This window comes from Notolabrus celidotus, chromosome 12 (assembly GCF_009762535.1).
Source record: "Notolabrus celidotus isolate fNotCel1 chromosome 12, fNotCel1.pri, whole genome shotgun sequence".
Lineage (NCBI taxonomy): Eukaryota > Metazoa > Chordata > Actinopteri > Labriformes > Labridae > Notolabrus > Notolabrus celidotus.
Genome location: NC_048283.1, coordinates 14,110,163 through 14,134,898, shown reverse-complemented (window position 1 = coordinate 14,134,898; position 24,736 = coordinate 14,110,163). Strand labels below are relative to the sequence as shown.

The following is a 24,736-nucleotide window of genomic DNA, read 5'->3' as shown; positions in this document are numbered from 1 at the left end:
TGGAATTGGTATCAGTCTCCCATGTCCCCCTGCCTACAGTGCCGTATCAGGTATCTGCTTGTATGCAAGTCAAAGCATCAATCTGATACCTTAACCTATTCCCCCGAAAAAATCAACTGGATTCTGCTAATTATCATGTGACAATAACAAGCAACAAGCTTGGTCCTAGCAGCAGCTGTAATGTTATTTAAAGTTAGCAAAATACGTAAACACAGTGCAAATATATAAGAAAATCCGATAGAATAAAATTCATTAAAATGTAATGAAGATTATGCCAGATGTCCACTCAACCTTGATTAAAAGCCAGGGAGAAAAGGTGTGTCTTAAGAGAGGATTTAAAAACCTTAATTGATCCCGCAGAGCGAATATGTTGGGGCAGGTTGTTCCAGGGCCGTACAGTAAAGATGGATCACATAACAACTTCCCAAAAGTGAAGCCAATACACTTGGAGCTCCCCCTGGTGCCTGGCTGCAGTACACAACATAAAGCCTGCATCCTCCTTGTTAACAGACAGGACATAGGTCAAATTTTAGGGCCAAAATACTTGTTGAAGAAATTCTTTTTAAACATGATTCCTGTCATAATTATTTGTTCTCATCCTGGTCATTTTCAGTCCAAGTGTTCTGTTTGGAGAATATTTTTTATTTGATTCCAAAAATGGGGTATGACCATAGACTGTATAAAATATGGACATAGTATCCGTGACATCACCCATCTGTTTCTGAAGCGCTGTTTTGAGGCCAATCGTCGGTGGCAGCCATATTGCTGCTGTCAAGCGAGTGTGACGTAAAGAGGCGTAGTTTGAGCCTCCTAGCCAACAGCTAGTGTTCCCGCAGTCAGCTGTGCCTCTCATTGGAAGACTCGTAATCTCCACATCTTCGAAATTGCCACATTAGAAAAAAATTCACCCCCCTCACAGTGTGTGCCTATTGAGAAATGAGCTATCCAGACTATAGTCGTCTTTTGTACCAGGCTGTAAACTTGTTTATTTCTGCTGTAAAGATCGACTTTTTTTAATTAGTGTGTATGTGGTTTCCGGTACTTCCAGAGCCAGCCTCAAGCGGATCCTCGATGAACTGCAGTTTTTAGCACTTCCAAATCGGACTCATATTTTTAGACCGGAGGTTGCCACTTGGGTATGATGCCATGTGCACTAGACTGGCAGAGCAGAGAAGGAACTTTGAGAGTAGACTCAACGAAAACTAATGGAAGAGCCATTGGACTTCCATAAGTTAAATGAGAGTTTAGGTAGAGTGCAGGCCGTCAATACCTGACTCACCAAGCTGATTTGCACTGCACAGACTCACACAGAGCTATTTGGCATCATTTTTTTTTTTAACAATGGTGGGAGGTGAAGATGTGTCATCCATCTTAACTGTATATATGGTATTAAAGGCTTACTAGGTTTAAAGTCTAGGTACCTACCAGAATCAGACTGGGTAGGAATAAATGGTATGTGAACACTTCTACCAAAAAGGTCGTAAGTTGAACTTTTCCCAAACAGTTTCAGCAAAAATCCAAACATTGAAACTTTCCTGAGGGTTTATTGCAAGACAGTTGTGTTAGATTGCACTATTTTTCACCTATTAAGCTGTCGCCTGAGTGAGTCTTCTGTTACATCATCAAACAAAACAGAAAAGGTGTGTCACTAATGGAAAATCATCATTCTTCTGAAAGGCTTTAGACATCCTGGCCTGGTGGATTTAGTCCTCTGACTGTGGCTGATTTTTATCATGATAGGCTCTGAGATTCCAGCCGCCAGCTTGTCCAGACATACGCCACACTAAAAACTATTTATTCTGATGTTGGTAGCTGCCCATAATCCTTTGCTGTCACAGTCAGTTTATGCTCCTTTTCTTGATACAATTCATATCACTGCGAGTCCTGGAGAACTTCCATGGAAAATGTGTGAATTTTGTAAGATTGACATAGAGACAGGGAAGTGGGTGAAAACAGATAGACAGACCGGACAGGAGGGGAGGAGAAGGGAGGGGGTTGAAAAAGAGGGAAACGAAGGATTGGAGGAAGATTTGCAGGGACTCCATCTGTGAGTATAATCCTTAAAAAAATCTGTTTACAGTGCAGTCAGAGAACAGGGAACTGAGGTTGAATTCATGTCACAAGCCATGAATGATATCAGTTTCTTATTATTTGTTCAATTTGAGACTGACAGAGGGATTTGGTGGCTGTGTGCACAGGCCTGCACCTGTGAAATAAAAAATGAGCCTGGTCACTGGTGAGACAGGGTACCTTTTCAAATCCAATCCTCCTGTGTGTGTGATGACTGTGTGGGTAATATATCTCTGTCGCTCTTTGTGCAGTTGTCAGAGAGAGAAAAGAGCCTCTTCTCTCCAGTGAAGTATTGTGTGACATGAAATGAAAACGGGGGTATAAAAATTGTATGACAAAAATGAGAGGAATTATTTATTTTAGTAAACAAAGGCGGATGTCTGTATGCATGTGTGCCTAAAGCCCTTTTGGTGTTTAGTGCTGTGTTTGATGAAATCAGGCAGTGTGTATTTTTCTGTCACAGCTCCATCTGTGCAAGCATCCTAAACCTGAAGTTGTATGTTTGTGTCACCACTGTGTGCGCAGAAAACTTTGGCCTGCATTCAAAGTGTGTCTTCTCAACAGAAACGAACACAAAAATGTGCCAGACTGAAGGAAGGAGCAGCAGCCACCACCGTTTTGGAATACTAATGGAAAATTCAAGGGCTTCAATTTTTTGTGTGGGAAGCTGCCATGTGTCAGCACGCAGCACTCAGGATTAAAGTCACCCTACTTGTGTGTCTATGTGTGTGTGTGTTACTTTGCCAGCTTGCTTTTTAGAGCACTTAAACCTAAAAGCAAATTATGCGCAACAACACTCCATCATTAAAGTCATAGACTGTCCCAGGGCTTTTACTCCACATCATTGGAAATGAGTAAATGTGTGTGTTAAAAGCCAAAACAAAAGTGAAGCCAACACTGGACGCATCACGAAGAAGCTTCTCTTTGTGCCAAAATGCAACACACATCAGCTTGCTGAGTTTGGACAACATGTGACAGTGACTGTTATGGCCTTTTAAAGTTAGAAAAATTTGACCTTTAATCACAGTGCCCCATCAGGTCAATCAGTTTGATTTTTTTTCCAAAACTAGAAACTTCTGCCAAAATGCATCATGACTCAGAGTGGGTAATTGGGTTTGACAGATGCACACAGCTGGAGCCCTCCCTCATTTTATTTCATTGGGGGAAAAAATCAAAGAGAAATGTGGACAAAACCTGGACCTGTTCCACCAGCAGTGGACCATTTTCCAACGTGTGGTGTTTAACACGGGGATTTGATTGTTAAAGCTCCTACTTCACAAAGTGCATCCTAGCTTCAAGAGCTGTTTTAGTTCTTGATAGCCTCACAGACTGAGTCTGTGATTGAAGCCTTGAGAGAGTGTCTCATGATTAGAAATTCTCTTTCACAGTCACTTTTCATTTACACCACTCACTTCTTTCATGTTTAAAATCTTTAGCAGGGATCAATAACGTTTAACTGAAAAGCAGCTCATCTTTGTTTGTCTGTCTTGACTCACCGTCTTGTTCTCTCTGCTTCCTCCTCTGTCAGTGATGCTGCTGGACACAACAGAGTCTACCTCAGAGCTGGGCTGGACCACCTATCCAGACACAGGGGTGAGTGTCTGAACTCAATGTGCTTCCCAGCTGTCAGAACTTTAAAGCTGGCTCGTTGGGAGGCCAATCAAATATGCTGCACACATGTTGTTCCACATGGTTTAAGGTAAAAGGTAAATGTCACATTTTTTGTTGGGCTTTGTGGTCAACTCTAATGGGGATAAAAACAAGAACAAAGACACATTACAGAAACTGTAATTATCTCTATTATGAGGCTACACATTTTTTTTATCAACTACTCATTACTTGCTTGATCAATAGTTTTGTCTATAAGATGTCAGAAAACAGTGTGAAATAGTAAAAAACATTCACATTCACCCCTCACACCACATTCAAACACTGATGACAGAGGATGCTTTACATAGTGACCACCAGTGTTAGCTAGTTCCATTTGTATGCATTCAAAAAAACGCTGGCTGTGCCATCAGGAGCAATTTGGGGCTCAGTGTCTTGCCCAAGGACATTTTGACATGAGGATTGCAGAGGCTGGGATGGAAACCAACTTTCTGATTGAAAGACGACCAACTCTACTGCTGAGCCATCCCCGTCCATGTGCCCATGCAATGCTCATCGCCAGTTTCTGGAGCCCAAATTGATGCCTATCCTTTTTTTTTTTTGCTCAACCAACATTACAAACCCAGTTTATTTATTTATTTTTAACGGTACAGAATACAAGACCTGCAGAATCCATATTTTTAAGAAGCTACTGACATTAAATTGTTAATTAAAAGTTACAGCAGTGTGTATGTATCACTGTATACTAATATATGATAAATGAACACATCTATAAAATATGTATTTGAGCAGACACCACTTTCCTATCCTATGGTAAATGGTAAATGAACTTGTACTTATATAGTGCTTTTCTAGTCTTTCTGAACACTCAAAGTACTTTTACGCTGCTCATCACATTCACCCATTCATACCCATTCACTCACTGATGGTAGAGGCTGCTATGTAGTCAGGGACCATCAGTGTTAGCTAATCTCATTCAGACACATTCACACACCTCTGAACAACAGAGGGAGCAATTCAGGGTTCAGTGTCTTGCTCAAGGACACTTCGGCATGTGACTGCCGGAGCCGGGATCGATCCAACCTTCCGATTGATAGAAGACCCACTCTACCAACTGAGCCACAGCCGCCCCGGCTACCTGATATCTCATATCTAGTGTAAACATTACATTCAATTTGATCATGTGGGACATAATATTATGTGGATGTTTGTATCTAGCATTTGTTCCACTGTAAGAAAAAAAAAAAAGAAAAAAGCTCCCATTCATTTTAGGGTCATGGAAATTAAAGATAATGACACTGACTGTGTAAAACCAAACACCATCACACTGTGAAATTACCTGAGACTGTTCACACGCCATGAAACTCTCACACTGTTGCAACCCTGTGACTAAACTAGCATTAAAGGTGAAGAGGTAATTTTGGTATAGATTTAGTAAAATGATGGTAATGACTATGTTGCTGTAACAGGTTGATTATGGATGAAGTTCAGTTCTGTAATTATATAAAGCTTTAATAACACATACTGTGTGTTGAAAAAATAACTTGTCATTTGTGCGTCTTAGGCAATCATAATTAACCATAATGCGTTTTAATGAAACAAAGACATGAACATGATACATCCATTCTGGAGCCAGGTTGTCAAAACACACACACACACACACACACACACACACACACACACACACACACACACACACACACACACACACACACACACACACACACACATTTAGAGTGCCTCACTTGTTTCTGCTAACACTAGCTCTTTAAGTCTGACCAGAATAGAGCACATTAAATACATATAATGCATGCCTCACCATGTTTGCGCTTCCACCCATTAGAATAAAATACCATGAGCCCTGTAGTATCTATTTAGCTGTCTTTTACATTGATTATAATAACTGAAATAAACAGCGGGCTTCCACAAGTTGTATTTGCGGTGGACATCTCGTTACTATGAAAATCACAGCATGTATAAGGTTTCAGATCTCAGAAAGAAGACCAGACATAAGTTGCAAATGTTTTTTTTAGGCCAGGGTTATTATTTTGCTGAATGTCTAGCATCTAACATTGATTGGTGGAGCTTTTTATGCAGGTAGCACAGGTCCTGACAACCTTGAGAGCTGAAATGTTTTTTCCTACTGGTACTGCTGTGTGACTTCTTCTGAGAGGAGATTACAGTGATTGAACCACAGACCTCCCATTCTTGAGCTGCTTTTTTTATTGAAGGATGTCACATCGCCTTTGTAAATTGTGTGTGGTGTGTGTGTGTGTGTGTGTGTGTGTGTGTGTGTGTGTGTGTGTGTGTGTGTGTGTGTGTGTGTGTGTGTGTGTGTGTGTGTGTGTGTACACATGATTACATGTGTGAGTGCATGTGTATGTGTGTCTATACTTGCGTGACTGTGCCAGGGTCAAGTCCTGGGTCAGTTAGATTCATTCATCTGTGAGTGATTGTGGCTCAGTTCTAATATGGCTCATAATTACACACACACACACACACACACACACACACACACACACACACACACACACACACACACACACACACACACACACACACACACACACACACACACACACACACACCATCTTCATTGTCATGGATGTTGAGATAATCAGTCAAACTATGTGAGAAACTGTAGGTCACCACTCGTACATGTTAGTGTGGAGGAAATTGCTGTGCTTATTACTCTTTTAGTACAGAAAAATATTTTTCCAAGACTCCATCCATTCATGGCCAGTATAAGCAAAAGCTCTGAGATATACATTTAGAGTATCAAACAGAGCATGAGATGACAACAAGTCACATTTAGATTAATGCTGCCTTCAAACATGATGGTTTTGCCAGTGGGAGTGTATCAGAAAATATTCAGTGAAGTGTAAAGGAACATTTTTAGGGCATTGCACTTTACACGGGCACTGCCATTTTCATGCAACTTTATAGTTATACTCTTAAGTAACCCAGACTTTCTGACAGGTTAGATTACTTTTCAAATCACACATTTTCCACCCCTTTGGAGACCACATGTCCTTAAATTGGTTATTTTAAACTCTTGTGATTCACTGACGGATTTAGTCCTTCTTTGTATGTAAAGGAAACTGCCCCCAGCTTTTTAAGGCCATGTGTTTAAATCCTCTTTAATTACCATCAGACAGATCATAACACAACAGGATTGTTTCCTTAGAACGTGAAAAATTGACCTTCTGCAGTTTTTTGGTTCTCACAGTAAAGTAACAGTATAAACATTTGCTGATTTTGTAAATTATGATGGACTGCTATTCATTAAACTACCTAAGAGTACAAAGTTTATCAGTTTAAGTGAGCTAAGCATTGAGCATTGGCAGTAAAGTGCGACATGCACATTTGTATGTTTGAATCCAACATAAAACGTAGAATTCTTGAGTCACGAAAGCCAATCAACGTTAAAGGCTGATTTATACTTCTGCGTCGAATTGACGGCGTAGCCTACGCCAGAGGTCCGCGTAGCTCCCATACCTACGCAGAGGCCTACACACGTAGCAGACGTGCACCTCCTCCAAAATGTAGGCTTAAGGCTGATTTATACTTCTGCGTCGCCCCTACGCAGCAGGGTCTGACGCGGACATGAGCACCACATACTTGTGTGTCGATGTGTCCATGACGCGCAGCAATTCTCCACCGAAACACTTGAGGGCAGTGCGGTCTCTCTGATAGCCGGTCGCCTGCTTCCGGCCCGCTACGATCTCTGTTTACTTTTCCACATCGATTCAGAGCGAGCTATGTTAATCTACAGCTGATACATGTTGCTGTTTATCATACAGACATGATTACATGAAGAATAGAGAGGAGGAGATGAAATACACGGCCGATGTGCGGCTGATGTCCAGGATCCCGGAAGTGATATAAATGCAGGAAACACAATTCCGCCGAGAGGACCAATCACAGGGCTTGCTGTCTGCGTTCTATCTACGGGTAGTTACGTTTTGGAGGAGGTGCACGTCACCTACGTGCGTAGGCCTCTGTGTAGGTACGGGAGCTACGCGGACCCCCGGCGTAGGCTAAGCCGTTGATTCTACGCAGAAGTATAGATCAGCCTTTAAGATTGGGTTTCATTTAGACTGTTTTCTGAGTGTTTCATCACCTTGAGGTCAGTCAGTTAGCTGGAACTTCAACTTCTTTTCAAGAAAGTTAGGAAATTAGTCAGAAAGCAGAACATCCTTGGCTCAATCTGTTAAAATAGGCCAGAATGGAGCATCTTAGATTATTATTTACAGTGAAACTGAGACCCTCCCCGTAAAACAGATGAGCAGGTGCAACGAGAAGTAATGACAGCCTTTACTGTGTAGACATGTCCGGAAAGGTAATCAACGCAGAACATGGAAAAGGAAATCTTGACTTGTAGTTGTTCATCCTCAACAAACCTTTTTTCCAGCTATAAATAGGCAGAGGCATATATCCGGCAGTAGGTTCCAAGATTACATGAAATTGAAGCAGCTGTAAACTTACAGCCAATAAACTAGTGTCTAAAGACAGTATAACCTCTGGGAGAGATGGCCAGCTTCTCTGGGTTTCCAGTGTTACCAACACACCGGTGATAAAGTATTTATAGCCAAGACATTCTTTTCTCTGCATGGCCAATGTTTACAGTGAAGTTGAGAAATAGCATCTAAGAGCAGGTTGCTAGTTGTGCTTACATATAGATATCTTCTGAGATAAAAGAAAAATCATCACTTGATAAGGCAGATGGGAATCAGGATTGCAATTATTTCTTCACATGGTCGTTTTTTTCTGTGAGGAGCCAATGCTGGCAGAAATGCCAGTCGATGATACCACTCGGACAACAATCAGAAACCAGAATGCTGAGAACACCAAATTTTTGTCACTGGCCCACATATTCTGCATTCATCACCATATCTTTATACATATTAATGCCCAAATAAAACTGGTCCATTTAATGTTGATACTCCAAATCTTCAGCTGATGATTCATACATACTCTTGAAAATGTGGTCATTATTTTTTTTAGTTTGCTTTGGAATTCAAATACCCCCTAACAATGATCTCAAGTTATCCCGTGAGTTTTATATGGTGTCAGGTAAACCAAGCACATAATTGAAATACAACACACACTCACTTGGACATCCTTTGTCTCACTTTACTGTTAACTTCATCTTTATGTGCCGTCATTATCACCACAGCTGGCCTCCAGTGTTGGCCCATAATCAGACATGATGTCTGATTAATCTGGGCTTCATGTGTGTTAGGGAATATGTGAACCATGATGGCTGCCGCTAACAAGAGGCCATCCTTTTGTGTCAGTTATATGTGTGTGCGAGTCAGTGTGTGTGTGTGTGTGTGTGTGTGTGTGTGTGTGTGTGTGTGTGTGTGTGTGTGTGTGTGTGTGCTAAAGCAAGTCAAGCATTAGCATGATTTTTTTTTTCCTTTTTATATTATGGTCCCTGGATTTGAAGTGCTTCTGAGATGGAGATATGGTTATTTGACCCGGGGCAACAAGCTGAGAGAAGTAGAAAGACAGACCACAAGAGGGGGAGAAAAAGAGGGAGGTTGTGTGTGTGCGTGTGTGTGCGTGTGTGTGCGTGTGTGTGTGTGTGTGCGTGCGTGCTTGTGTGTGTGTGTGTGTGTGTGTGTGTGTGTGTGTGTGTGTGTGTGTGTGTGTGTGTGTGTGTGTGTTGTCTTTTTAACTCTTTCCTCACTTTTCTCTTCACATCCCATCTTTTTCTTTTGCTTGAGGCTCTCTGGATATTCTTTTCCTGCTTCTTCATGCTCTCTCATCGTCTCTCCTCTTTCTTTAATGTACTGACAAGAAACTCCTCTGCTTCTTTGTCTCTGCCTCTCTCTCTCCTTCGTTTAATCTTTCTTTCCTTTGCCCCTCACAGACGCAGAGCCACTGGGTCTCTCCTTCATATTCTCTCTTTTATCCCCCAACTCGGTCTCCCCTCTGCCCCCTTACATCTCCCTTCGGTGTCAAACCAGCAGACTTCTTACTGTAGTCTGCTGGTTTCTCCCCTCCCCTTGTTCCCTCTTGCTATTCTTCCATTGTGTGTTTGCTTTGTGTGTGTGTGTGCACATGCATATGTCTTGGGGTGTCTGTGCGTGCCATTCTCAGCTTCTCGAAGGCCCTTCTCCCTCCCTGCCCTCTGTCACTGGAGAGATTGCTCTCTGGCTCTTTGGCATTTCGGTTCAAATTAAATCACAAAGATGAGTTGTCCCTATTTTTTCTTTCTTTCTCTCTTTCCTTCTTTCCACCCCCCATTTGCCCCATTTTTTTCTTCAGTCTTTCTTCTGAAGGGAGGTACCGGAAATAGGGGAAAGAGCGTTACAGGAGAGGAGAGGTGGTTTTTTTTGTTTTTGGTTTGAGGTCAGAAAACAAATAAAGCTTTGTTTTGTTCACAAATATACAGAAGCAAACTGCACGCAAAGCCACAAACGGATACCAGCGGCTACAAACGTCCACAGCATCCAGCTTTTTCTGCAGTCACCTCACACTGTCACACACAAAAATACACACACATACACTGGCTGCTTACTATTTACCCACTTTTCCTCCCCATCAGCATCTCTCCTTCCCACCATGTGCTCCCTGTTGTCTCCTCAATCTCCTCCCCTGGTTGTCACGTCTGACAGAGAGTGAATCACAGCCTGCGGGGAGAGAAAACTGTCCTTTCACTCCATTAGACTGACAGCAGCTCAGACGCTTTTTATCTGCACACTGATCTTATCATTATTCCAACTGGACCAAATATGAATGCACTCTCTCATGTGTGATGCTACAGAGATGTTTCTCTTCATTCTGGCTGTCAGAAGCACACAGAGAAAGAGACATGAGCATGCAGAGAATAACGTAAACACAGAAATACAGACACACACTTACTATAAGCACCCTGATAGGGTGTCGGGACCTTTTGTCCTCACGCTATTGTTGCATGAGGAATAATGATGATGAGGCCGAATACATAATTCGTCTGTGTTACCACAGAAAAGGCCCTGCTTGTCACTCAAGGCGACACAGGCTTAAATCAGAGCCTTTTCATCCTAAGAGGCTCCGTACTGTATAATTGGCGAAACTAAACCCAGCGCTACATTTACATCTTGACTCATGTGACAGTCTCATTCACAGCCTTGTCCCTGTGCTGCTTGAGTTTCTTCCTACAAGAAGGTATAGGCTCATTTTCAAATCCATTTGAGTGCTTTCAATGAAGATTTCCTAAATTATGAATACATCTGCTTGTTTTATTACGCAACAGCTCTTTCAAATCAGAGAAAGGAGGGTTCACCGCTCATCACATGTTAACTTTGGTTCACTGCAAATGCTCAAATAAATGCACAAAAAGAAATGCCATTTATAACAATGCATAATTTGCTGTGATGATACAAACAAACCTTACATTGTTAGATGTCAGCAGTACCTCTCACTTTGTCTAATTTGCTGTGTTAGCCTACTTTCTTACTTTGTGTTGTTCTGAGGACATGCATGGTGAGAGTTTTGAATATCTGTCTCTGATATGCACATCTACATACAAATACAGTACAAAGACTGAAATTCAATATCAAAATGCATTTTCAAAACTGTCCTTTTTCCTCAGAATAATTTTAAAGAGAGCACGTTGTATTGAAGAAACACTTCCTTTGTTCACCGTCTACATTGTGTTTCTCATCTCTCAAGGTGAAACCAGGACACGTTCTCTGAAAGCAGACAAAATCAAGCATGGAATGGAATATTTTATCCAAAGCTTTTTAAAATAAAAAAAATACCTAGGGCTCTGTTGGCCTAGTGGTTTAAGCGTGCGCCCCATATACAGAGGTTGTAGTCCTTGGTGCAGCAGTCGCTAGTTGGACTCCCGGCCTCAGCTATTTCCTGCATGTCTTCTCCTTCTCTCTATCCCCAAATTTCCTGACTCTTCCCCTTCTCTCTGACAGCTAAAGACCCATATCTTTAGGAAACACTATGCACTTAGCTAGACTATTCTCCACTGTTGTCCCCAGTGGCAGATCGTGTCTTCCAGCTACAGTTGACTCGCACTGTCCTGCTCTACTCTGAGAATTTGTGTTCAGCTCTGGAGTGACCCAGCACTTCGCACTTTGGTATTATTGTGGTGATGACAAGTTAATTGTCTATGATGATAATGGAAGGTCTTAAATCATTTGATTGCTTCATTGTAGATGTTTCTTATTTTACAAAAAAAAAAAAAAAACATATTTACTTTTGTGCAATGCCTTTACATCCAAATGGACTTGAAGCACTTTGTTACTCTTACTGATCTTGTTTCCTCTTGTCTAGATCTTTGCTTGTGTTGTTCTTGTTCTCGTATGTACGTTGCTTTGGATTAAAGCATCTGCTAAATGACATTGTAACATTGTAACAGTAAAGGAAAAAAATCCCCAGAATATGACTTAAAAAACAAAGATTTAATACTTGACAAACTGATGACCCTTGCCTACATTGTGTTAAAATTGTAAACATTACTGAGCTACAAAGCTAAACTGAAACAGTAACCATGGTAAGCACTGGTTTCAGTAAACATCAACTTATCAAAATCAGGGTTGGCATACTACCTGCTGAAGTTAGCATTGAACTCCAAGCACAACCCCATTAGCTAGCATGGATATCAACTTTTGCACCAAAGACAAGTTCCCATCGACTCACATGCACTTCAAATGATCTGAAGGGCTACATACCAGAACATGTGAGACATGTTTTCCTTGACAGAAAGATCTCTGGATCATTATGTCTTCGTCTAAGACACTTGATATGTGTTGTGTTCTAAATGAATGGTTCAAGTGGTTTAATTAACAACTGGTCTAATCATTGACTACCTAATTACACAGTGGAAAGTCTATTGTGGATAACAAGGACGCAGAGATGACCTACATTACTGGGGTCAGCGGAGAACCGCTTTCACTCCTGGATGCAATACTCTTTGTGTGTGTGTGCGTGTGTGTGTGTGTGTGTGTGTGTGTGTGTGTGTGTGTGTGTGTGTGCACAGCACTCAGTTATACTGATCTAGTTAAGAATGAAGATGTCAAACAACAGTTCATCATTGTCGTTTATATTCAGGAAACACTTTTCTTTTTCATACTTGTCCCCTTTACAGTTTACTCAACATGTTTTTGGAGCTTCCAGCTTCAGATGTAATGTCGTTTTTTTAATGTATTGTTAACACAAGGTCATTGTTTTGTCTCTGTGTTTCTCAGTGGGACGAGGTCAGTGTTTTGGACGATCGGGGAAAACTCATACGAACCTTCGAGGTCTGCAATGTCAACCAAAATCCTCGTCTTCAAGACAACTGGCTGGCGACACCCTTCCTTTACCGCCACTCTGCTCCACGGGTGTTTGTCACGTTGCGCTTCTCTGTGCGTGACTGCGCCAGCCTGCGATCACCATCACCCTCATGCCGAGAGACACTCACTTTGTTCTATAAACAGGCCGACTCCCAGAGAGAGCTGGAGAGGACCTGGGCAGCTGAGGTGAGGCTGAACAACACCAGACGAGCCACGTTAGCCTTTTCAGTTCAGTTCAAAACACTTGCTTCGCTAACTTCACTAACTATTGGACAAAAGTAAAGTTAGCTTGCTTTTACATGACCCCTTGAGGTTGAAAAGTAAGTATTAGTTAATAGTGAACCTGCACACTCTGGTAGGCACCACTTCTAAATTAAACAATTTAGGGGCTCTGGTGGCCTAGCGGTCCAAGCGCCCCACATACAGAGGCTATAGTCCTCGTCGTAGGGGTCGCCGGCTCGATTCTCGGTTGTGACCATTTCCTGCATGTCTTCTCCCTGTCTCCACTCCCCACATTTCCTGTCTCTCTTCAGCTATCCTATCAAATAAAGGCAAAAAGCCCAAAAATATAACTTAAAAAAAAACAACAATTTGGCCAACCAGGACTTTTCTTTGGCATGCTGGGACTTCTTACCAGCAGCCAGTCCCTTTCCAGTCCTTTCAATACTGTCGATTTGACAAGAAGTACAAACCAGGCTTTACTCTGAGGGACTATATACTTTGCTAATACTTGCATAGCTGTTGGCTAGGAGGCTCAAAACCCGCCTCTTTACGTCCCAATAGCTCGACAGCAGCAATATGGCTGCTGCTGACGATTGGCCTCAAAACAGCGCTCAGGAACAGATGGTTGACGTCACGGATACTACGTCCATATCTTATACAGTCTATGGTAAATACACAGAATAATTGTAAATTTGAATTGTTCAGCAGCTAAGACTCTTTGATTAGGGTGCATATGATCTGGACTAAATTTAACAAGGAATAATGTCATTTTTATTATTCTGCTTTTTCATCACTGCTTGAGACAGACAACATTCAAACAAAGTTATACTGGAAGTAGAATTTTCAATCATGCTACAACAAAACAGAAAAGCCTATCATCATCTTAGGACAAGGAATAATAACATAATCATCCTAATTACTGTTTGCCACAAGAAACACTTTAGGTAAGAAAGTCTTGTTTGTTCATACTGGTGTGAAGCATGTAGATGTTAGCAGAAATGTGCTTCTCTGTTCTCCAGAAACCCAGTCACGTCAGCCTCACTTATTACATATTTATGGCAGCAAATAAACAAGTAACTTTACTTATTAATGCAGTTTATCTTGGATTTTTTATATTTCTGGAACATTTGAGCTGCTGAGGATGAACTACATGTGCAGTCACTGCCATGGAGTGAGGGAGGGAGGGAGTGAGGGAGGGAGGGAGGGAGGGGTGTGCGTGGTATTAGTATAGATGAACACACTTCTCCTTTGGGATGTGCAATGTTGTTTAAAAATGCAAATCAAACCCTGATGAGGAATCAGAGGAAAATCACAGGAGAGCAGGAAGCACTGCAGCGCTGAGAGTCTTTGCAGGGACTTGAGCACGATCCCCCGCTGGGTCCTGCATACATCATAGTCAACGTTTACTCCTCTCACAGAACTATTTTATAATATACATATGCCGGGGGAACTACAAAAAACAATCTCAGCTTGTCTTTCATCGACTCTTTTTTCTGTATTATTTCATTTCTTTCTTATTTCTCTGTATTTCACAATCCTTATACATCTTTCAACCAGCTTGTTTTATCATCCATTATCCCCCTCGTGTTTGCTTATGCTCTCCATGCAGTATTTTCACTCTTGGTTACACATGAGCTTTCCCTTAAATGTCCTCTGTTCTCCTGCAGCCATCCTCCGGAGAAAAGGATACCAGGGAGGGCTGGGTGAAGATTGACACCATTGCAGCTGATAAAAGTTTTTCCAAAGTAGAGCCCAGTTCACCTCACCAGTATCAACCCAACAGATACAGCCGAATCAACATCAAGACACGCAGCTTTGCCCCACTCACTCGCAAAGGGTAATCATAACTGTATTATACTTTACTGATATTGATCCAATTCCAGCTTGAAACTCTTAATTATCTCTGTATTAAATCATGACCCTTGTTTCAGATTTGTCCTGGCCATTGTTGACAGTGGAGCTTGCGTTTCCCTCATGGGTGTCTCCATTTTCTACCGCCGCTGTCCAGCCACCAGTCTCTACCTGGCATCCTATCCACCCACTCCCTCAGGAGCTGAGCCAACTGCCTTAGTCCCCGTGAGCGGGACATGCGTCCCCAACAGTAAAGCCCAGGGTGGCCCACCCCCTCGTATGCACTGCAACGCTGAGGGGGAGTGGATGGTTCCTGTGGGAGGATGTGTCTGTGATGAAGGCTATGAGCAGAACCTCAATGGATCTGCCTGCCTGGGTAAGTTTGAGGACATGTGATCACCTGATTCCTGCAGAGGTGGATAATCTCTGCGGTGTGTCAATTTAATTTGTCATGTGTAGTAGCAAAGCACTCCAGCAATTTAGTAATGCACATCTATAAATTTGTGTGACGTGTGAGAGACATATAAAAAAAGAATGGCAGGCTCCAAAAAACCATTAATGAAAGTAGATACCGTTTTATATTTTGTTTTACTAGACCTTCTATGTGAAGCCTCATGTCTGTAACACTTAGTCCTGGAGTAATGCAGGCCTGCTGTTGAAGGGTTATTGTCTGCTCAAGCTGGGATACCCCTGATAGTAATGTTGCAGAAAGTTACAGGACAACTTTAATCATTTTAAAAGGATGGATGGATCCAGTTCTAGGAAACACAGGGTTTCAAGAATTGTGACCAAAATATGATTTTTCTAAATTTGATTTAATCATGAACTCCATTGCAATATGAATGTTCTGTCTACTAACAGTGTCTCATGTGTCAGGCTTTCATTTCTAGGTGCATTTTACAAACAGCCTTACTTTAATTCATTGGTATCTTGACACGTTAACTCCTAAAAACAGCAAAGAAAGAACAAGTCATTGCATGTTACATGTCAGCTCTGAATTTAGATTATGAACATGTCAATACAGACAAAACATAAAGCTTTTTTCTCATGCTAGAGCAGTGTTCTAAACTCTTATTACAGCTTTAATAATATTATCTCCTTTTAATGACTTTGACCCTTTAAGGGCACAAAATGTGACTGTTCAGAAAATCTCCATCCATCCGTCCATTATCTTTACAGCTTATCCTATTCGGGGTCACGGGGGGGCTTGAGCCTCTCCCAGCTGTCATTAGGCGAGAGGCGGGATACATCCTGGACAGGATGTCAGTCCATCACAGGGCTAACATATAGAGATAAACACAAACTCACACCTACAGGCCATTTAGAGTCACCAATTAACCTGATGAGCAGGTCTTTGGACTGTGGGAGGAAGCCAGAGTACCATGGGGAGAACAAGCAAAAAGGCAGAAAGGAAACTGCCCAGCCTGGGATTCGAACCAGTAAAAACTTAGCTCAAATGCTGCACCAATGGGCGGGATTCAAGCTTAAAGGGATAGTGAAGTTTATTTGAAGTGAGGTAGTATGAGGTAGTTATCAATGTTGAATGTGTTTCCCAAAGGGGGTGCCGGTCAGCTCAGCAACTTAGAAAGCGTATTAACCACAACAAAAGCTAAGCTATCAATTGCAGCTGATGAGGTCAATTTTTACAACCTCCAATCAAAGCGTTGTTCTCGGTCTAAGTGTAAGCTACTTGGACATTTTTCACTGCTTTACTTTGCCATCAGAGAGCCCATTGCATTATTCTCGGACGCAACACACAAAGCTGTTCTTCTGCCTGCAGCACACTTATCAGAGAATCAGATGTATGATGTACAAGTCATGGTTTTATTGAGGATTTTGATATTTTTTGCATTTCAGTTGGACATAATTTTATGCACCAGATGCCTAAGATTATCCCATAGACACACGGCTGTGGAGTTCCACATGAAAGAATGACTTTATTGGAAGAGTCAATCTTTATGTTGATAATCTGGTTTGCTTTTGTTGCTCATATAGAGGCATCAGTTTTAATTTCAGTCAGTTTTATAACCAGCTAACAACTCCAAAATTTGCCAGGAAGAGGATTTTAAGTAACTTTTATTGTTCTTTTATTGAAAGCCTTTTAACCTTTTCTTTTATCTGCTGGTTTGAGGGCTTACCCATCAAAGAGAAGAACAGCCTGCAGAGCACTGTTAAAGTTTGCTCCAAGATTACAGGAATTAAACAGAGAGACTTGTGTTCTCTCTGGGAGAACCAGGTGCTGAAGAAAGCGAAAAACTTTATCGGCCTGCCATTACATGTCCTTCATACTGAGTTTGTACTGATGCCTTCAGCTCGCCGTTTTTATGCACCTGTGAGGAGAACTAATCAGTGTTCAAAATATTTAATCCTGTCTGCTATCAGGCTTTTAAACTCAGACGGCAGTCTTGTTAGTCATTTTAAATAACATTGGTATGACAAGAGGTTATATTGTCTTTTAATCGTTGTTGTATCTTACTGTTATTTGGTTATTACATTAACTTATTGCTGTCCTCCACAGACCCTCTGGTCCTATGTACAGACCCAATGCTTGACTTGTGACTTGTAGCATGTATATATGATGGATGTGTTGTAGATGTTAAACGTTGTATCGTACGCTATAAATGAATTGTCCTTCTTGGGATCAATAAAGTTGTCTGAATCTGAATCTGAATTACAGACTGCCCAAAAAACAAAAGACTAGAAGGTGGTCAGTGCAATTATTCAGGTCAGACTAGCTTTTGTACCAGTTCACTTCTTTTAGTATTTCTTAGAAAACAAGGAGTCTGAATCAATACTGAGCTGTTGTTGCTCCAATGCTCCTATACTCTGTTTGATGGAGAGAGCAGAGAGGAACGAGGGCAGACAGGTCCGGTTGGGATAAGACAAACATGGGAAAAGCAGTATTGTATCATAGTGAATTTGTGGATCTGTAGTGATGCAACATTTGGACATATCGTCAGTCAGGGACAGAGTGGACAGAGACCTGTATGCAGGAATACAGAGCTGCTGAGGGGAGATTAGAGAAGAGAAGAGGAGCAGGGTCAACATTTGCATAAAACCGGTCAAATGCATTTCCCCCTCTCAAAATGGGTGTAAATGGGGGAGGAGAAAAAAAGGAGTAAAAAATGTGATAGATGCCCAGACGGACAGGAAGAGGAGGAAGCGGGAGAGAGGAGGAGAGAGGGAGAGTCATAGTGGGAGGGATGTGACACATTTAGGTCATGGCGATGTAATGGCCACTCGTCTGTGAACAAGTGACAGGAACCACAGGGGGAGAGTGGCGGAGTGGAGGGAAACCAGGGAGAGGTGGAGGGAGAGAGAAAGATAGGAGGATGCCAGTTAATGACTTAAAGGCCTGAGCTGGCAAAAAAACCCAACAATTTGAATGTGTGAAGGGGGCAGAGGGGAGTGAAGTGTGTTTCTCTCTGCATGGATGTGTGAGTATCTTGTTTTGAAGCTGATGTGTGTTTTAAACTTGTGTTTTTGGACGATAAAAGAAGGATTGCAACAGAAAAAAGGAGTCTTCAGTGGCCATAATTGCTCAACTCCCTTGCATGGGGGCCCTCAAAGTCTAACTAACTTCAACTCAATTAAATCCTCCAGCCCTGCCAAGTCAGCTGTGAAATGTGTTCATGCTCTTTTGCTTTAAATCTGCACCCAGCCCACCACTTGTGTTTGTCTGCGTTTGATTGATATTTACTGACAAATCGCCCCTTGAAACTTCTCAGAGGCTTCCACGTATACTCTCTACGAACGCAGAGCTGCCCACGCCACTCCAGCTTTTTGTTCCAGCTCTCATATGATTGTGTTTTTTGTTGATCACTTCACTGACTAATGATGTGCACTGGCATCATCACAATTGTTGTCCTCGTCGGCTCCCTGGGAATGTAGAGAAAAGAGGCAGATGGTTAACTGGCAGTGCAGTCGTCGAGGATTATTAACAGTAGCCGATTCCTTATTTCTCACCAGAAAGTGGAGCGCCAAGCTCTTCTTAACTATCAGAAGTTGAACATTCTGTTCTTGTTTGAATTATGCACCAAGGACATTTATTAATAACACATGGAAAGAAAATGATGGGCTGCACTCCGCTGAACTTGTGCATTAGTTGGAAGCTATAATTAAGACGCAGCATTCTGAAAATCGGCCATTGTTTTTATGCTGCATGCCAGCACTTTAATACATACAAGAAAGAAACTAAATATCAAAAAGTTAACTGACATTTATTTCCACCTACTGCAAGTCACCGCAGCCCACCTGCTCTCTCTTAGGCACATTATTTAGCAAGTTAACTAAGCATCTGTTCTGCATGTTTTGAAATAACTGTACTTTCCCTTTTTCTTTTCAACCAATTTGCTATTAAAGTGAATCTCTGCAGTGTAAACAAATGCTTTTAATATCCATGTGAGAATACCACAGCCCATGCAGCCTTACCCCCTCAAGCAAGACATCATTTTCAGAGACAAATAAGGGACTCCCTCCCCCTCATCCTCCTCCTCCTCTCAAGTGAAAATGAATTTTCAGCACTAAATTATTGCCTTTAACTACACTCAGCTTTAATAGCTTTCTATTTTAAGAATTAAGAGTCCATACGACATCTATAATGTATTTCATTAGTTGTGAAAGTGGATTATTATGGCAAGGTCTTTAGACTCAATAGAAAGGTAATGTGCAGGAAGGAAGTTTTTTCTTTATGCTTTCTTCATTTGTTGTTTAAGTTTGACACATTTGTCCTAAATGACCTGCTTTTATCCGTTCCCTCTGTGTGGCTGCCACTGGATGATTAAAATGCAGGGTTTCAGTCTGTTGGACAGAAATGTCCCAAAGAACAATCTGATGAAGTGCAATGACATTTCATATAGACACCTGTTGTTTCCAGTTGATGAATCCTATTGATTCAGTGACCTCATTGTTTTTCTGTAGTACTACTTTGAAGTGATGTTTTTGAGTTAAATCTATCAACAACTGTTGAATGAATTGGCATGAAACTTGGTCCAGACATTCATTTCTCCTCATAGATGGATATTAACCACTTTGATGATGTCTTTCTTTTCATCTGTCACTATCATCACATCATGTCTCAACTCAGGACCACTTACAATTCTGATAAAGTATTTGTGCTATCACTGGAGCCAGCTCATCAGGAGAAAACTATCGTATTTATCTCATCTCTCATTTAAAGAATGGTTTGGAGTTTAGTGTTACTATGAACACAACTCAAACTGTGAGTGTTGCAGACTTTTTTCAGACATTTTAAAATCACGTATAAACCATAGACTGTATAAAATATGGACGTAGTATCCGTGACGTCACCCATCTGTTTCTTAAGGGCTGTTTTGAGGCCAATCGTCAGCGGCAGCCATATTGCTGCTGTCGAGCTATTGTGACGTAAAGAGGCGGGCTTTGAGCCTCCTAGCCAACAGCTACAGTGTTCCCGCCTGTCAATCAAGTCAGTTGTTCCTCTCATTGGAAGACTCGTAATCTCAATATCTTTGAAATTGCTGCGTTTGAAAAAATTTCACGATCACCTAATGAGAAATTAGTTATCCAGACTACACTTGTCTTTTGTACCAGGCTGTAAACATGTTTATTTCTGCTGTAAAGGTCGTCTTTTTTGAATTGGTGTGTATGTGGTTTCCGGTACTTCCAGAGCCAGCCTCAAGCGGATCCTCCATGAACTGCAGTTTTTAACACTTCCGCATTTGACTCATATTTTTAGACCAGAGGTTGCCGCTTGGTATAAATCAACTTTTGATGCTCAAACGTTAATTAATTAGTAAGCGACCACATAATAAAGATGGAAATATATAGTGAGTAGGTTGCTGTATTCGATTTGAACTCTGATAGGGTGAACAGGACTTCCCCGCAAAGTGTGGGAACTTCCTGAAGGGGCTCACTGTACACAACCCCTGACTTGACACAGCTCATCTGTTTGGTCCTGGGCCTTTACACATTAATACAGATTTAAAGTATGTTATTGTAACATTTCTCTACCCTCAGTACCAACAAAAGATCCTATCAGTTTGTCGTGAAAATGAAGCACTGAAATGACAACACTTGACAGAGAGAAGTCTGTAAAACCTCACAGTACTGTTAATGTACTGCAAGTGTGATGTCTTATTATTCTAATAAGTCAGACTCATCACAACAACACAGCACCATTTGGACTGATGATAAATTAATTAGCCAAGTGAAACATCAAACACTTAGACAAATACAGGCGGCGTTTGGCAGACAGACTTTAAAAGACCAAACCTTAATTATTTATAATGCTGTTTAATTACAAGCAAGTCCCAAAGAACATTCAGCGTCGACATGAACGCTGACATTCACAGCTCAGTGTGGGGCTCGTCTTCAGTCGTTTGAAAAACGATAAGGACAGGGGCGGACGACAAACAGCAGCTGTCTGCTGTTGTTTTATTTTTCTAGCCAAACAGCAGGAAGTTTTTCTTCTCTGACATTTGCCTCCCACGAGGGAAACGGAAAGGCAGAGGTCACAGGAAACATGACTGAGCATGAGACACAATTACACCTGTTCAGCCAAACATGAAACGCTCTTTTAGTTTTTGGGTTCCCCGGGCGAGCTGGTCCGAGCTGGCTCAGACAACGTTTGATTCCTCCCAAACGCTAAGCCACAGCTACTGTCGAGGATTTGGGACAAGAGATTAGCGCTGACTTCTCAAATGGGCTGTAATTTAATTTGAACTCATGTTAGTACTTTGTGTGGCGTGTGTCTCTCAGTGAAATATTCAACTTGTCAGATCGTCCTGATTTGTCTCCCAGAGCGCTCAAACCTACAGCAAGCAAAACCACGAAGAATCCTGAGGCTTATTATGGAATAAAACAAGAACATTCAGCCAGAGGAGTAAAACTGCAAGTGTTATGTTATTCAGAGTGTGATGGGTGACTGTGCTCTGGTCCCAAAATGAATTTCTGCCTCAAAGCAGACTGCAAGAAAGGGTTTGTTTTATTTTTCCACTTTGTGCTTTTTTCCTCATCACTGTTTCCCACGTTGATATGTCAAGTGGAAACATATTGGCAGTGTTGACATTCAGTTGCTTTTCCAGCCTATTAATAAAGGTCAAGCTTTAAGCAAAACACGGTTGAGTGAACTGATCAATGAGATGCAGTATTGACTTGTCGGCTGCATTGACGTTGTTGTTTGGGATGATGCGTGTAGCGAGGATAAATTAACCTGATCACACCCTGCCACGTCACATGACTGGTCTGCGTCACATATGTTGGTTAATCAGAGCGAGTTGTGTGTTTAAAATGCCCTCTTTAAAAGCTCCTGTAGATGTTTCTTTTCTACCAATAAAACTGATGCCTCTATGTGACCTCCAAAAGCAAACAAGACCATAAGCATAAAGACTGATTGACATTTTGAATGCTTGTACTTACTGCTGCCAAGTAGGTGTCAAGATAAATGAGAGCAGTCTGGAGTGTCATCCCTTTTTTTTTACATTTTGTTGAAGCACAGATTCACAGAAAGTGATGCATTTGATCGCTCCAAGAAAGCAGGATGAGATTTTTCACCAGAAAACACTTTTAACCCTCCTGCTATGTTGCGGGTCGAATTTACCCTTTTAAAAGTCTATTTTAGGCAATATATGCCTTCCAAACCAGCTAAATGCAGCATAAAATCTGGCCAGGATGTGACAGAAGAGGTGTCGTGTTAATTTATCAACATCACCTCATAAAAAATAAAAAAAATAAAAATGTAGAAAAGAATAAACACAAGTCTACGTCATGTAAAACTATTGTATTTATAATTAGGACTTTCCAATGTACATTAAAAAGAGTTTTAACATTGATTTTAATGAAAAACAAGTGAGTTATCCTCATTGAACCATGATCTGTGAGAATTAAAGAACACCAATGCACTAGATCTTGATTTAAATGGTTAGTAATGGAATTAAAAATTAGATTTAAAAAATAATGTGCATTGGGAGTTTTTTTGGGCTTCTGACGCTTTTGGATAATTGAATATGCCCCGGGTCAAATTGACCCAGGAACATTATTGCTGTTCAGAGAAACGAACATAACAGGACTGTTAACACACGTAAAGGACAATATCTGAAGAAATTAGAGGCACTGCTTTGCACACAGGAGGTGCCAACATTGTTGCAAACCGAAAGTTCCTCATCATGCTTGATTTAAATATTGTTGCTGATCCAGGGAAGTCGTCCTGATTTTTTACAAATGCTGAAGTTGTGGGCTTGTGTTTTGGTTGTGACGAGCCAACAAAAAAAAAATACAAACACTCAACTACCTTGTTTTCATAATATGACACATTTGCTGTTTATTCAATTTCCCTGTGATGGTCTAAACTCTGCTACAATGAGGACTGTTTACTCCAGGGAAAGTATTTTTTCTATAAACAATGATGAAGGGAAGCTGCTTGCAATATTTTTCTAAGGGAAATCCCATATTAAATATCATTATCATTTTATCATGGGATGCAAAGCTTGTTTTTCAGTGAAGGGTTTAAGTATCTCCTCCTCCTGGGACAATGAAGACTGATTTTCACAGGATAATTACTGTGATCTCAAGAATAAGTGTCAGGGTTATTTGATCACAGCTGATATCAGTCTGTCAGAACTGTTGTGTACTTCATAAGTGAACACTGTGATGTGTTGATCAATAGTTGGCAGATCTAGTCTGCCATTTTTGCCTTGATGGAGTTGCTACTGTTGTCAGGCCGCCTTCAATCCAAGGCAACATGGCACTCTTGATCTCAGATATATTATCAGTATCAGAGGAAACAACCTTTAGTTTCATGTGTTCACACCAAGCGGCAACCTCCGGTCTCAAACTATGAAGCCCATGCGGAAGTGTTATAAATTGCTATTCATTGAGAATCCGCTTGAGGCTGTCTGCAGAAACACCAGAAACCACATAGACACCAATTCAAAAAAGACGATATTTGCAGCATTAATAAACATGTTTACAGCCTGGTTCAAAAAACAGCTTGGCTCTACGTAGCTATCAGCACACACTGTACGGGGGTGAATTCTTTTCTAACGTGACGGTTCAGAAGATATTAAGATTACGAATTTTTACCCAAATAAGGGCATGACTGACTTGACTCCCGGATGGGAACACGTAGCTGTTGGCTAAGAGGCTCAAACTCCGCCTCTTTACGTCACACTCTACCTGGTTGAGTTCCGCATTTCCAATATGGCTGCCGCCGTCGATTGGCTTCAAACAGCGCTCAGGAACAGATGGGTGACGTCTACTACATCCATATTTTATACAGTGTATGGTTCACACTCCAGTTGTCTCCTATAATATCAGAGCTCTTTTTACTAAGGTATCATAACCTCAAGATGACAGGCTGCTTGGCTTTGGTGTATAATTAATGCAGCTATAACTGATGTTTTAACAATAGCAGGATATCAGCTAAACAAAACGCCTCTTTGTGTGATGAACTGACTGAGATTTCCCTAAACTGTAGCTCTCAAGGCTTTAAAGCTATGCTGAATGAAATTCAGCTCATTTGTTCATTAGGGGGTGATTTGTTGTTTTGATTCCCTTTTCTTGCTCTCTTAGCATCATTTCCAGCAGCAGACAGACTCAGTTAGCCTCTAGCTTGTGAATATAGAGAAGCATTAATCAGCTCTGTTTCCTTTAGGAGGTCAAGAGAGCTAGAAGAATGATCACAGTTGGTACAAGAATTTAAAGGTTATGTTGTAGTTATATCTTAT

General features: G+C 41.3%; 1 protein-coding gene across 5 annotated transcripts in view; it reads left to right on the top strand.

Moving 5' to 3' along the window:
• ephb6 (eph receptor B6) overlaps positions 1–24,736 on the top strand; it is a 53,442-nt gene that overhangs the window by 12,995 nt on the left and 15,711 nt on the right. For all 5 annotated transcript variants that reach the window (XM_034697206.1, XM_034697207.1, XM_034697205.1 and 2 more), the window contains exons 2-5: positions 3,599–3,663; positions 12,873–13,145; positions 14,849–15,018; positions 15,113–15,408. In XM_034697206.1, the coding sequence (XP_034553097.1) occupies positions 3,599–3,663; positions 12,873–13,145; positions 14,849–15,018; positions 15,113–15,408 (804 nt within the window). The remainder of the gene's footprint in view (positions 1–3,598; positions 3,664–12,872; positions 13,146–14,848; positions 15,019–15,112; positions 15,409–24,736) is intronic.